At 39.2% G+C, this 15,308-nt stretch overlaps 2 protein-coding genes across 2 annotated transcripts in view; one reads left to right on the plus strand and one right to left on the minus strand.

Annotated features, from left to right (window-relative positions):
- Positions 1-6,006, plus strand: part of itgbl1 (integrin, beta-like 1) — a 47,108-nt gene extending 41,102 nt beyond the window's left edge. Inside the window, exon 11 of the mRNA XM_014988952.2 lies at positions 5,416-6,006. Within this exon, the coding sequence (XP_014844438.1) occupies positions 5,416-5,504 (89 nt within the window). The 3' untranslated portion in view covers positions 5,505-6,006. The remainder of the gene's footprint in view (positions 1-5,415) is intronic.
- Positions 6,007-7,663: 1,657 nt separating this feature from the next.
- Positions 7,664-15,308, minus strand: part of fgf14 (fibroblast growth factor 14) — a 41,065-nt gene continuing 33,420 nt past the window's right edge. The window contains exons 4-5 of the mRNA XM_014988954.2: positions 13,520-13,718; positions 7,664-12,005 (exon numbers count right to left, since the gene is read on the minus strand). Of these exons, the coding sequence (XP_014844440.1) occupies positions 11,863-12,005; positions 13,520-13,718 (342 nt within the window). The 3' untranslated portion in view covers positions 7,664-11,862. The remainder of the gene's footprint in view (positions 12,006-13,519; positions 13,719-15,308) is intronic.

Raw genomic sequence — 15,308 nt, forward strand, 5'->3', positions numbered from 1 at the left:
AACAAACGCCTCACAGCAGGGCTCGCTTTCCTTCACAGAGAGCCAAATACAAAGGAGAAGCGATAACTGTCAGTAAATAGTCATGAAGTCTATATTTCACGGTATTACGGAAAATTCAGTTATCATATTAGGATCATCTAAGAAAAAGAAAAACTAAAAAACAAATGCAAAACATCCAGAAACTGACTGGAAAGCTTGAGTTAAAAAAAAATTAGTTGTGGTAAATTTATCCTTTTCTTTAGCATCACCATTTTATGCAGCTTTGAAGCGACGATCAACAAAACTCCTGCAGCATGTCCTCGGGTTGCCAGTCATTTTGAATTCCTGCATGTCATTTTTGAGTTAACGGAGCAAAACCACAGAACAGCAAGCCTTAAAGTAACAGAACAATGTTCATTAAAAAAAGAATATACTAAACTTGTGTTCGTTCACTGCTACGGTTCGGGTTTTGAAGGATTAGAATATGCCAATTGTACATTTTTACCAGCTTTAGCTACTCTGCTCAGCATCTCAAAGTCTTTCCGGTTCCACATAACCGACTTGACCAAGAAATACATGCCAACAACAGAAACAGTGACAATAAATACCAACCAACAAACCGAAATTACAGAAATCCTGAGGACTCTGCAGTGGTCAAGTGTGTCACTGCTTTGTGTCTTGGTGTGGGAACAATCATCTTATCTCCAATGTGAGCCAAACGAAGCAGACGGTTATAGATTTGAAGAGAAACGGAGTTGAGTCAAATGCTATTCTCTCATCATGGGAGAAGAAGTGGAGGTGGTGGAGGAATATAAATGCGTCAGCGTTCACCTTGACAACAGACTGGACCTGGAGACACAACGGTGCAGTCGCCTACTTGAAGGAACAGAGCAGACTGTCCTTCTTGAGGAACCTTAGGTCTTTCAAGATGCTTCAAATCTTCTAGAAGACTGCTGTGAAGAGCAACCTGTCGTCTGTTGGGGTAACAGCATCTGATTTAGAAAACGTAAACGGCCTGATGAAGAAGGCTGGTTCTGTTCTGATGACTACTGTGGAACCACCAGAGATTGTGGTGCGTGGATAACATGTAGGCATTTTGAGGGTTTTAGCTAAAGGGGTTAAAGGCCGTAGCAGCATGCCGTTTCATAAAGCTGGCCTGATTGCAGGCGAGACATCAGCAGCCTCTTGTTAGTGATGGCATATTTATTTTCAGGGAAGTAGCTTGCTGAACAAACAGGGCAATAACCTATCGGGAACAGAAAAGCAATAAACACCCGACGATCGATACAAAATGCCCAATTTGCTTGACACGAGTTTCTTAGATGGTGAAAACTGATTAAACTGTGTTTGGTGAAGTCCTTTAAACAGGCCTTCACTCTGATAAAAGGAGCGAAAGTTGAGACGAAACCATGAAAAAGAGATTTCACTGAAAAAAAAAAGTCACGCTCTAATAATTTTGTCACATCAGAAGTAGTTTCTTACATTAGAAGTTTTACTTTTGTAGTTTTTTTCTTCTTTAATTTCCTCAACATTGCAACAGCTGTTGTGGAAACATGAATTGTTAAGGACATATCCCTCTCTGTTAGCACTGCCAATGTTGTAAGTATTCGTTCTTGGTGCGCATCAAAATGACTGTTTGACAAGTTCAGCTCATCATCATGGAGGCCGATCATGGAAAGCAGTGGTCCCCAAACTTTTTCCTGTTTGGGGAAACAGGAAAAAGCGCCAAATAACTTTTCCCTTTTCTGGTGGGGGGCCGGAGATTGTTGACGTGGGAGGGGGGGTTAGGCGTTTCTCGATTGATTTTTACCCAGAAAGCACATGGGCAAAACCCATGAGTGAAACGGTTACTGGGACTGACTAGTATATATTCCATTGAGGGAATGTAACTTTAACATATTAATTTCTCATATGATAACATAAAGGCTCGTTTTGAAGTATAAGCTGCTACTTACATGCATTGCTTGCGTTCATAACAGACACGTGTTCATCTGCTCTACCGCTAGCAAACAACCACTGATTAAATAACATAAAAGTCAAGCAGCTCCCTAAAAGTCCAACAGATGGCAGCAATGCGCCCCACAATTTATAGGATACACTTCCTGCTAAAGAGCCCCCTGGTGGTTGAAGAAAAATCCACATATAAACCGAAAAATATAATAAATGAAAAAAAAAATCTGAATGCTCTCTGGTATTGTTCAGGGGGCCGGACCAAATGTGGAGGCCCCGCGGGCCGTAGTTTGGGGACCCCTGATGTAAAACTTCAGCACATCAGCGGAGCGACATGAAAGACAATACTTCAATAACAGCAAGCAAATAAAGAAAATGGATTTCAGCATCTGTTAAATGTTTCTCCCTTTCATTACCAACTTAAATATGAACGTTAAAATTACCCTGAGCACAATCATTTGAAAGGAATGGCGTTTTACATGAAAAGTTAATTAAACACGAGGACTTAAATATCTTCTAATAAATAAATAAATAGAAACGTTACAGCCTCTTTCCATCAGATTGAGTCATTTTGTTATTGTAATTACTAAGAGGTTTCCTTGGCATGTTTAATGAGAAATTACACTGCATCCAGAAATGTCATGGATTCTCTAAAGCTGTGGATTCTCATTACACATGTAACCGGTGAGTGATGTGGAAAATGCAACATATTAGGAATGCTCGCGTGTTGATTTTATGCACTGAAGACGGTAATTCGGAAAATAAACGAGTTTTGTTAATCTTTGGGTTTTGCAATTGAAAGCCACGTGAATGTTGGTTACTTTTGCCTGATATGTTGCAGGTTCATCAGTTTACAACACTGTAAGGACTATTACATAAACTTAGAAATTATTGACACCTATAAGTGCCGCTTTCAATTTTGACTGAGAATTGAAAACTCAGCAGACTTATTCTGCTAGTTTAAAAAGACGAAAAGCTCAAGTAAGACTTAAATATTCTTAGGAAGCTTTTGATATTTAGTCAATTCTTCGCAGGTTTTCAGTATGGAAACCAAACAAAAATCATCAAAAACAGGGAAAATCCCAAATATTTTTGGCAACAAGATAAACATCTGTGGGTTTATACAACCTTACTTTGAAAACTAGCCAAACTAGTACGCAGTCATGTCGAATGAATTGGAATATGCTTTCCGATGAGGCTGGTTTGTCTGAACAATAGTACCTTCTGAAAATAACAACCGTTTAAGAATGTATTAAACATCGTTTTCTCAAAACAAAACAAAATGTGTCTTGTTTTGGTTTGGTGGGATTTTACAGTTTTAAATCCCAGAATTGTAATTTGTTAGCTAGAAGCAGGACATCGTTACATTTAACAGAAAGAAATCTTTAAAAAAAAAGATTATGTGTGTAATTAATCCACAGAATATACTTCCTTTAATGAAACACATTATATGGATTTAATAACTTAAAATCATAAAAAAAAACAATAATATTCAGATTTATTCAATGTGTCTGTAAGTGCAAAAAAAGGGTCAATGTTTTCCAACTGATACGTTGTCTAAAATATTTTGGGAAACAATTTTGGCTTAACCAGTTTATGAGATTCACTTAAAACTGTTTATGGGGATTAGTTTATGTGAATACATAAAGAACACTTCATGTTCTTTTCACAGTACATAAAGCGTTGTTACGTCAGTGGTGATCGTTTTAACGATGCACATAAACCGTTGTTTATGTGCTATTAAACCACTATAAAACACATAAGGAATTTTCTTAAATCAAGACTTTAAGGCACCAATTTGGGATTAACTGATTTTTTTTTTCTAACCCACACAGGGTCAAAATTAAAGATGAAGCTGTGACTGAATCAGATCAGATCAGATCAGAATACTGTAGTCCAGCTTGTGCTAGCCACAACACTCTTCAGGACCAGAGTAGTTAGTTTAGGGGGAAAAAAACAAAAAAAACTTCAAGTCAGCTACTTCCTGTTTTGGTGAAATGTTTTAAAATGAAGTCAGAGGAAACGCACCAGATGTAAGGAGTTATTTAAAAGGAAACAACGTTCTTCGCTGTTTCTTGGGTTGAACCTGGTTATTTAGATTTCAGTAGAAGCCAGAAAAGGTGAGAGGAATATAGCAAAGTTGCTCAATTTCCTTTTGAGTATTCAAGTTGTCTGTCAAAGAATAATGGATTCAGAAATGCTGGTAACTTTTTTTTTTTTTTTTTTTTCCGGAAATTTCAGAGGGAACATACTTTATACTTTCTTAGCGGTACACAAAGAGAGTGATGCTTATGTATATACAGCTGAAATCAGAAGTTTGCTTCTCTTTCATTTTCTCTCACTGCCTAAAGTTAAATCAGACCAAATAAGTCAAAGTTGTTAGAATTACCGAAATAATTTCCATTTGCTAAATGCCAGAAAACTCAGCGAGAAAATTTTTTATATGTTTTGTTTTATTTGTTTTTTGTAGCTTTATTTTATATATGTGAATATCTGGCATGTAGTAGTAGTTAGTATAGCACTAATCATTGTTCTAATTTTGATAGAGGGGCATCACCTTTGCTCCTAATGTAAATAACTGATATCCTGTCAAGACAAGAAGTCTAAGAAGAAACAATTTGGAGACCGTCTTAGTATAGTTATTAAACAGAAAGCAGATACAAGCTGTATCTAAAGGTCGGAGCGCTACACAAACTGGTTGATTGGGAATCAGCCAGAAATCTCCAGTGGTTACGTCTTTTGACACATTTCTATACATACAGGGTGTAAAATCTGCAAATAACCTCAATTATACCACATTAGATGTTTCTTACCAAGTTAAAGTATTCAATGTTCTATTGGGAAAAAAAAAGGATGGCAAATCAACAAATCAGATTTTAGAATGAATAAATGAATAAAGCAGCCAAAACAGAAGATTGATAAATGATCCCAAATGTAACTCTGTTAGAAATGTATTGGCTATGCTTTAAGTCTGAGTATGTACATAAAACCCTCACTCAATCTGAATGAGCCTTACAATTAGAATGACATCAGACACTGAAAACGTGCGCCATTTACTCAGAGAACGACTGAAACTAATCAAAGGCTCCAGATTATGACATTCGGGCCCAACAGTTTTGAATGGGACTGCATGTCGCTGTGGCTTGTCTGACAGCTACTGGTGCCTGTGAGGAAATCAGGACTACCGGTTTGAGAATCCAGTCAGATTAATTTTTTTGTTTTGTTTTCGTTCATTTTACATTTCACAACCAAAGACCTGCGTTCTACATTCAGAAGTTCTTAATAGGCTGAGGACTCTAAAACAACCAATATACCAGTACAATTAAATATCATGTGAATGTGAATATCTTGCATCTAAATTAGTATTAGGTGATAAAAGTCTTCCTTCATCCATGTCTGTAAAGATGAATCTTATGTTTAAATTCAGGCATCGTGGCTTGTCTCTTTTAATTCGTAGCTTTTTCTCCCCCTCAAATCTTCTCACAGGGAACGGCGTTTGCAGTTGCGGCAACTGCGATTGCTGGGAAGGGTGGACAGGAAATGCCTGCGAAATCTGGGTAGGAGCCGAGTACTGAGGAGAACATTAAGCCGGGGTCAACAACTCGAGCTTCCAAAACGTCCCGACACGCCAGGAGGACCGTCAGCCTCCGGGACCAGACAGCACACCGAGAGAAGACTTAATATAGATGTAAATCTGCATAACACTAATATAATGCACTAATATTGCTCTATCTTCAATTGTACTGGTTACAAAGTTTGCTTATTAAAACTGTATATTGTTGTTTTAAAAACACAGCCAACATTATTCTAATGTAAACGTTTATGTTTTCAGAGCTGCTTTTCATGTATTATACTTTGAGAGAGGTTCCTTGTTTGAGATGGCAGCACTCAGCTGCCACCCCTTGAACGTTTTCCACAGTTGGCCACATGACATTTCGATGCATTTCAGTTGGAATATAAAGCGACTGATCAACCGCAACGTAGTGAATATATTTGTAAAGAGGAAGGAAAATGACACGTGGTGCTGAAGTGTTTTTTTTTGTTTGTTTTTTTTCCCCAATAAAAGTCTGCAAGCAAGTCGAGCATGCATTTGTTGACCTTTGTTTTACTGCAGCTACAGCTGCAAGTCAGTGCAGGATGTTTTTTTTGTTTGTTTTTTTTTTAATAACGCTCTACAGCTCCTTTTTCCACATGTTTGCTTGTAAACAGGGTTTTTTCCTATGACCTTCTCTTAACATTAGCGTTCTTCTTGCCACTCTGAGATTTATAGTCAAATTTGAGCGCATGTGTAATAGTTACGCCGTCAACAGAGACCCTCAGCTAAACTATGGATCTCTGAAGCTTCTCCAGAGTTTCCGCGAGCCTTTTACCTGCTTCTGATCGATGCTCCGCTTGCCCGACCTGCCGCTTCGAGCAGATGGCCACGTCTTGGTAGGTTTGAAGTCGTGCCATGCCATTTCCATTTTTGAATCCTGGGTTGAAAATTTCCTCTGTCAGATGTTCAAACTCCAGAAACTGTTTAGGAAAAATTGTGATTTTTAACTTATTTAATTTTATTTTTTTTATTTTTTTACCTCTAACCTGTGTTCCATGGTTTTTTAGGTTGCTGCTTTAACCTCTAATGTTCTCTATCAAACATCTAAGACCTCGAATGATCAGCTGAATTTATATTGAGATCGAAACACACAGATGGTCTCCGTTGGCATCGCATTTGGTGTGACTTGATTTTATTTTAGAATAAAATGGGGTTAATGCATGCAACACTTTTAAAGACTTTTGGAGGCTCAAGTGGCTTTTATTTAATGGTACTTGGAACGAAGGGAAAAGAGAGAGAAGGGGAAGACATGCAGCAAATGACCCAAGGCCAGGTATCAAACCTGGGACAACTGTACCCTCTGTATTTAACACACCCAACATTTTAAAAATGTTTATTGCAAAATATTTCTGAAACTATTTATCCTCTATTTTCACAAGTCTGTGACTATCCCACAAAACCCTGATAAAATGAATTCAGGTTTGTTGTAAAAAAAAATATATATATACATATATATATATATATATATATATATACATATATATATATATATATATATATATATATATATATATATATACATACATATATATATATATATATATATATATATACATATATATATATATATATATATATATATATATATATATATATATATATATATATATATATATATATATATATATATATATATATATATATATATATATACGGGCTGCACAGTGGCGCAGTTGGTAGAGCTGTCACCTTGCAGCAAGAAGGTTCTGGGTTCAATTCCCGGCCCCGGTCTTTCTGCATGGAGTTTGCATGTTCTCCCTGTGCATGTGTGGGTTTTCTCCGGGTTCTCCGGTTTCCTCCCACAGTCCGAAAACATGACTGTCCAAATTTCCAAATTGCCCCTAGGTGTGAGTGTGTGTGTGCATGGTTGTTTGTCCTGTGTGTCTCTGTGTTGCCCTGCGACAGACTGGCGACCTGTCCAGGGTGTACCCCGCCTCTCACCCGGAACGTGAGCTGGAGATAGGCACCAGCACCCCTCCCGACCCCACCGAGGGACAAGGGTGAAGGAAAATGGATGGATATATATAAAATCTATCTCAAATTAATTTTTGCTCTTTACATTAAAAATACAACTACTGGTGAGACATGCAGTGGAGATAATTGCAATTTCTAAATTCAACTGAAAGATTTCTTGAAAGCTTATTGATTTACTCTTTGAAGTTTTTTATTTCTTTTTCATAATAAAACATTAAATGTGCCGCATGACACAACATTTTGCATGGAAAACAATGCGAAGACCTTAATCATACATGGTTACAAATTTTGATATAACATGACATAACTCCAATGAGCATACTTGCAATGGTATAGTATATTATATATATATATAAATATTTTGAAAACAAATCATTTTAATAGTGTATGCTCCTCTCCGTCGCAGGAAATCAACCCAAAACAAGCTGCCCGTCATGTCGATCTACACCATCCTCGCAGTGAGAAGGTTAAGGTGGAGGAAACAAAGTGGAGGGCATAAATATTTCAGTCGTGGCATGCTGGATGGCTCATGTCACTTCAAAACGTGGTTGAAGGGGATGGGAGCTGCATCACCAAAAAAGAGCTCAGTCAGCACTTGAAAAAAACGACCAATCAGAGGTCACAAAGAAAAGGTTTTATTTCTACTTTGGCCTTTTTTTTTTTTTGTCATGCTTAAATGAGCCAACCCTTTCTGTTTTCTTTGTCCTCTCAAAAATGACAAGTGCAATAATATACTGCACACTATATTGCATTAGGTATTAAGTTACTGACATTACAGTAGGCATTTATATAAATATTTTATTCAGCATGTTGTATATGTGTATACAACAAACACAAACTGTATAGTGTAGACAAACTCATTGCATATATTATGTAAAATCTGCGGCACATACCAACAGTTCTTGATAGACATAGCCTACTACATGCAGTTCATCAATGCCGTCCTCTCTCCCCATGCAACAGATGGAGCGCTATGCAAAACAAAAAGGTTACGAAATCAAGCAATAAAAAAGAAAAGTTACAGTTGCAGTGAGATTTATTCAAACCCCATGAAGATTTTAGAAATTCGAATTGAGTTTTGTCAGAGAGGAGGATTCAACTTTTTTTTAATGCTTTGAAGGCAAGTCTCACAATTACCAACTCCTTGCAGAAGTGCTGTTTGGGTCGTAGAAGCTCAGACTGCGCAATAAAGTGGAAACATCATCAAGGCCTGTTTACCGTAATTAAGAGCTTCCTTGTGATTCCCCGTTAGCTTCAGCAACAATGCGTACGTCCACGCCGCCCACGAAGGCAAGTTGCAATTCTGTTTTCATAAAAGCAGAGAAGGGGGATTGTTTCATCACACCTGAGGGGTCTTAGATACAAAACTGTTTTTTTTTTTTAAGAAACACTTTGAGAGACACCATCGGGGGCATTAGAAAGAGGTTTAAAACATATGGAACAGCCCAACAGGGACCCTAAAAGCAACTGTGTGACTTCCAGCACAACTCAAAAATGTTCCAATAAATATTTATTCGTTATTGTATTATCTCCCAACCACACATCAGTGCAGCTTCTTTTAGGGGTTGAATATTTCTGAGTGCAATTGTAAATTGACTTCTGAAGAATATTTCCTCAATCCAAAAAACAAAACAAAAAAAGAACAACTTGATTACAAGAAAAACAAAGCAAAACCAGTTGGGATCCGGAAGTAGCAGCACACACAATCCATACACGAGAGAAATGAGAAACAAACATAAAAACAACAACAGAGATTTTAACAGATGTACATTTACACACCAGTCCTTTACAAAAATAATTTCAGCCTTGAAAGAACCACTTATCCGGACTGCGTGGCCAGAGCATGTAACCAGCCCAGCATGTAGAGTTTGTAGAAGTAGAGGATGACTGGCTGCAACAAGGGCAAAAACATCTGCCCTGCATACAACTTCAGCCATTCGCAGCCTCTGGGTGTGTTTGTGTGTGTGTGTGTCAGCACACCGATTTTGAACTGCTTTTTTTTGTCATTTGTTTCTTTTTTTTTTTTTTTTACAAATACATAAGTGTGTCTAAATGACATTTGATGAGCTATAGTAATAATAATAATAATAATCACAAACTGAACATGTATAGCTAAAATAAAAACAGAAAAATATGTTTACCATGACAGTTTTTGTAATATGGTTGCACTTTTAGCAGCACACAGCAGCAACAACAATCTACTTCCTATTATAAATCGTACCTAGCAAAACAAAAACGATTAAGAAATCTGTCGAACAAACTCACTAACAGTCGTGATGAAAATGCAAAACAAAGTGCAACATGCCCGTCCAAGCCCCTCTCGGCCCGCCCCGACGTTCATACGAAGTGAAGAACAACGCCCCCCGTCCCGTGCTTCCAGGTAGAAAACACATGCACATGAGTAATTTAGGTTATACGTACTTCCCTCGCAAAAGAAGTGACATCAGTCAAGACCGCTGCGGGTCAAGAGGAGTTGATTCTTTCCAACGAATAACAAATGCTGTCACAGTGAAAGCTTTGATGGATTAAATCTGAGAGCGAGTCAGATTTGAATTTTGTTTTTTTCCCTCTTTTTTTTTGTATTTATTAAGATGAAGTTCTTCTTGGGATGAAAAAAAAAAAAAAGGACTTTGGTTGTTTCAGAATGAACACATCTGAGTGTCGGTTTCTTGATGGATAATGCTACGCGCCCTACATGTGGATCTATCGGGTGAGTGAGGCACCTTTGGCCCAGTGGGGACTGGGATCTTGTTTTTGCATGCCGGGAATCAAGGTCCAAACAGGCACGTGATAGGCCAAGATGATCAGTACTGGACTCTGCATGCTGAACTAGGAGACAAATCCTTTTTTATAATAATAATAATAATAATATATCATCTAGTCATTTAAAAAGTTATGATTTTTAAAAGTAATTTCTCCCCAAGTTTTATACAGACACACAGATGCACTAAAAGACATCTGGGGTACAACTGCTGCAAAGTGGGAACAGCAGTGACCTTGTCCATGCTTTAGATCGCTGAACCAAATAGGGACGCAGCACGTATAAATAAGACCTATTGGTTGTCAGCCATGTTTGTTTTCTCTGCTTTTAAGTAGATGCCGCCATAACACGGCCGCCGTTTGCTGCAGTTATAGACCATCTGGGTCGAAGCCACAAAGCCTTGCTTCAGTGTCCAAAGAAGTCGGTGAATGAGGAACTGAGGCCTACAAGGCCTAGAGATATTTCCTAGAGCCCACGCTCTGAAATAAGGTTAAAGAAAAATAGACTTCAGGTTTTATTTTTTTTTTTCTTCTTTTCCCTTTTTCCTTCGTTCACCGGAGTAGGCGGACCGAACCGCCGGTGGGACACAGATAGTGATATGTATACACCATTCCTTACAGCGCTCTCCTACCCACCCACACGCACATCTGTTTAGAAATATTTGTGTTTTTGTGTGAGTGAGCGTGTGTGTCTGTGTGTTTGTGCATGTACAGGGAGCTCCTCGCATTGATTGCAGCGGCGGTAATTAGCACTTCATCAACTATGATTACGGGAGCCGTCTGCCAGCCTCCGATGTGTTTCTATGAGCCGCGGAGAAGCTGCACAAACTTTCTTCGACTGCTTTTCTTTTTTTTTTTTTTTAGGTGTACGCATGTCGTAGACAAAACAAAACAAAACCAAAAAAAAAAAAAAAAAGTTTATTTGGGCTCTTTCAAGTGCGTACTGGTATGCTTCAAAGTTTGTTGTGTTTCTTAGAAAAAAATCATACAACTCCTCTTGCAAAAAGTTTTCTAGTTTCCCTTTTGACAAAAACTAACTGTATGTTGACCAGCATTAGAAAGAGAAGGAAAGGGGAACGTACTTGTAAAAAATATAGGACAACGGTCCAAATATTTACTCTGTCTATACAGTCTCTATCCCAGAACAAGGCTGGTGAACTGTGATATAGAAAATAGATCTGAAGGTACCCGGCCTCCGCTCTGACAGGGCATTATAGAGAAAGGAGGTCCTTCCGACGAAGCCAGCCAGCGTCAAGCGTCAGTGTGAGCCGCGTGTCATTCAGTTCAATTATCGCAATTTCAAAGGGATCTAAAGGCATTACAGGATCAGAGGTCTTCTTCCCTCCTGTGCTGGACAGGCCGAGCCATCGCAGAATCAGTCTGTGCTGACATAGCCAGAGAAAGGAAGTAGGAGGAGGAGGAGGAGGAGCAAGAGAATAAGAGAAGGGAGTCTCGGCTGGATGTTATCCGCAGGACAAAAAAAAAAAAAGAAGGTTTGGAGACTAGCTGGAGAGAGAGAGAGAAAAAAAAAAAAAGAACCTCGCCTCCGTTTACATTCCTCCCCTCCCGCACATGCACTCCCACCAGGCACTGGTCAGGTGTGGCTATGTGGCTGGTTTGTCGGGCTTGCTGACAGGTTTGCCTCCGTTCATCACCACCGGCTCGCTTGTGCTTTTACTGGGAGGCACGGCCGCCTTGGGCACCGTCTCTCCGACGTCGTGCAGCGATGGCTCTCTGTACATGGCGACTGGAGGGAGACAAACGGGGAGATAAGACGAAAGCCGTTAGCAGTGATCTGTCCTCTTCCTCTTTATTGAGTTGAGATCTGTTCCTGAATAATATATTACGTACAAATTAAATACTTTTTTTAAAGAAACATAAAAACTACTCTTAAAAGTGCAATTTCCTGATGTAAGAAATGGTACACTCAATAAAGGTTAAGATTCTATACTTTCATTCTGATTCATTTATTCCTTGATCACGGCTGACTTTAAATCTAAGTACCAGCTTTTCGACCCAAAAAGAAAAAAAAAAAAAAAAAAACAGGCTCCCCTCTCCCATTTTGCAGCTTGCACACCCCAGCTGTATTACCGCATTGACAAGACACTTCACTTTGTTTCCGTGTTTCGAATGACGGGCGGCAATCAGGGCCGGCGGCTGATGAGAGCGACGGTGGCATGTGCAGGACTATCAACATTTCATGCTGCACTCACAGAGCTGTCTCTGCCTCCTATAGCGCATCCCTCCAGCAGCGGTGCAGTGAATCAGCACACAAATACGAATACATGTCGAATGCAGTCGTTTCGTTTACAGCGGGCATACCATCGGTAAGTCTTCTATCAGGTCTTATTGTGTGAGACAGCTGTCTTGGTATATCACAAGGATCACGGATGTTGTCGCGCTCAGCGTTTTCAGGTTTCTATGTTTAGCAAGCAACATATTTGAAACGTGCTCTGCTGCACAGTCAGTTGGACGGCTAGCAAAGCTTGCTGTACTAGTGACCTCTGGGAAAAAAAAAATCAATTTACAAGAAGGTTGTACAGCGAAAAAAAAAAAAAAAGAAAAAGCGTTGCGATGATAAATATATTCAAGGGTCGCGTTCGAGTTATATTTTAATGGAAAAATTTGAAACCCAAGTAAAATGTCTTGGATGCAGGGCCTTGCACATGCAGTCACACTGCAAACCTTTCACGTTTGTTGCATTATCGATACAAACATCAATGTATATTATAATGATTTCACATACTAGACCAAAACAAAGTTGTGCATTACTGTATTGTGAAATGAAAAAAAATAAAATAAATAAAAAACCCGATTCACTGCATTTTTACACATTGAAACCTAAAATGTGCATTTGCATTAAATCCCTTGAGGAATACTTTGAGGAACTACTTTTTACTACAAATACAGCTGCAAGTCTTTATTTTTTTCAATATATCCCTCCTAGTATCGAACACCTGAAGGCTATCACTTCCCCCCACTCTCCTTTGCAGACTGAGCAGAGCAGATGTTTTTGGACATTCATTCTAAAACTCGATTACAAAGAAACACTTTTTTTTTTACTTTTTTTTTTTTTTTTTTACAGATTTTTAATTGTAAACAGTTCCGAAACCATGTATCATTTTCCTCTCCATCTCAGTTCCCTCTACTTTGCGTCGGTCCATCACATAAAACCCTAAAGGAATATTCTAAAAAATCTGCATCTGAGGACGCTACAGTGTGAACTAAAATGCCACGGAGACGTTTGCTGAGCTCACGTACCTTCTAATGGCTTGGGCAGGAAGTGAGCAGCTGGTTTGGTTTTTTTCACTCGGTTCCCCTTCATGGCTTGGCCCTCCTTGTTGAGCCCCAGGAACCATGCTCTCCCTGACTCCTGCTGTCTGTACAGCATGGACGAGTAGATCACGTAGTAGTTCTCGAACACTGACTCTTTGAACTTGCATTCCGCTGTAAATAGTTCCTGCAGAGACGGGCGAAAGAAGCACATTGCAGGTGTCACGGATTTTAAGATCAAAGTTAATCCGAAAGATTTATCCTCACGATTTTTAAACAACAAGCAGAGGAATTGTAATTTACACAGCGTGGGTGGGGTGGGGGTCACCTGGGCACCGTTTCACTCGTGTATCGTGCTCACGGTGAACAGAAAATGGCCTTGGCATGTGGGATGAAGCTCATGTTCGTTGCCTGACTTGAAAAGGACGAGCACCGCACAGTGTCCCTCGTTATAATCATCTTCAATGAAACGCTCCCCTCATGTTCTCCTTGGCCTTAACCCTGACATCACATGTAAGAGCCATCGTCTCGCCAATTAGCGCATGCTCCAGGCAGAATGAGTGTATTGTTCGGCGCCGACATCGACGGAGCGAGTAACGAGAAACCCAGTCCACCCAGATGTCAAGCTGATCCCGCTTTGCCGTTTCATCTTTCCTCATCTCTTTATTTAAAGGAAAAACGAAAAACCCAGAAACGTCTAAAGCTGATCTTTCCTATCGAATATATTTCAACTGACAGCTACTTAATTATGAATACTAAACTTTCTTCGAATCATGACAGAAATAACCCAGTGATTACTCCATCTTTCACACCTCGGCCAGGCAGTGACAAACGATCACCGAGGCACCGCCTCTCTCTCTGCTGTTACCGATCCATCTTCGACAGTATGGCAAAAAGAAGAAAAAAAAAGCATTTCTGCGCTGTCCACACTGCCAGGCTAAAAATAAAGCCTTTCATTTGGGGGTAAATTAATCAAAGAGCACTCATCACAATGGAGAGGTCCAGCACATCTGTGGGGAGTATTTCATACTGTGCTCAACCACAGAACCACTGGCATATACATCATAAAACTCCTATCCGCTGTGCACTTCTGTAGTTCTAATAGTCAAAGTTAAAAGTTCTTTTTTGCTTTCTTGGTTAATAGGTTTTCTAAAGTAACAGGCAATTAGCAAATTGGAGAATATTCACGAGCACCGTCGTGTGGTTTCTGTGGAGCTAATGCATAGATGGTAATCAGTGAATATTTGTACAGATTTATTTTGAGTCTGTTTTGATTCCAAACAGATAGCAGGAGGTGTCTCCAACATATTGGAGGCGTCTCAATATAATCCCAAGTATTGGCTGAGGGCTCTAAAAATGTAATTTTGAAATTGTCGGTGTCGAGAGTCCTCGAGTCCCAAATTCAACAACAACCTCACAAAGGTGGCCTCAAGTTGTCGGTGGCCTCTTTGTGATTTTACGTCAGGAAAAAGCCCAGCAAACCATTTGACTGACTATTCTTAGAACAATCTCAACTTATTTTTTTATGTGCTCTGCTTTGAAAATGGTATTAGTGTTTCTATAACACTAATACCATAGAAAAACTGCATGGATTGCAACAGTTTGCCCGTCTGTCTGCGACAGCTGACCAGCTTGCTTTAATACGGCAGCTGTCAGTGTGGGAGAAATGCAGCCGAAACTCTAGCGATTGCATTTTATGACATTCAAAGCAAAGTTCTTTGGGTCTGGATGTGCTTCTGTTGTGAAAACTGTGTGTAAAATGAGGTCATTGAGATGA

The sequence above is a fragment of the Poecilia mexicana genome, unplaced genomic scaffold (assembly GCF_051168715.1).
Source record: "Poecilia mexicana isolate PSO_F unplaced genomic scaffold, ASM5116871v1 scaffold_2, whole genome shotgun sequence".
In the NCBI taxonomy this organism is placed as follows: Eukaryota; Metazoa; Chordata; class Actinopteri; order Cyprinodontiformes; family Poeciliidae; genus Poecilia; species Poecilia mexicana.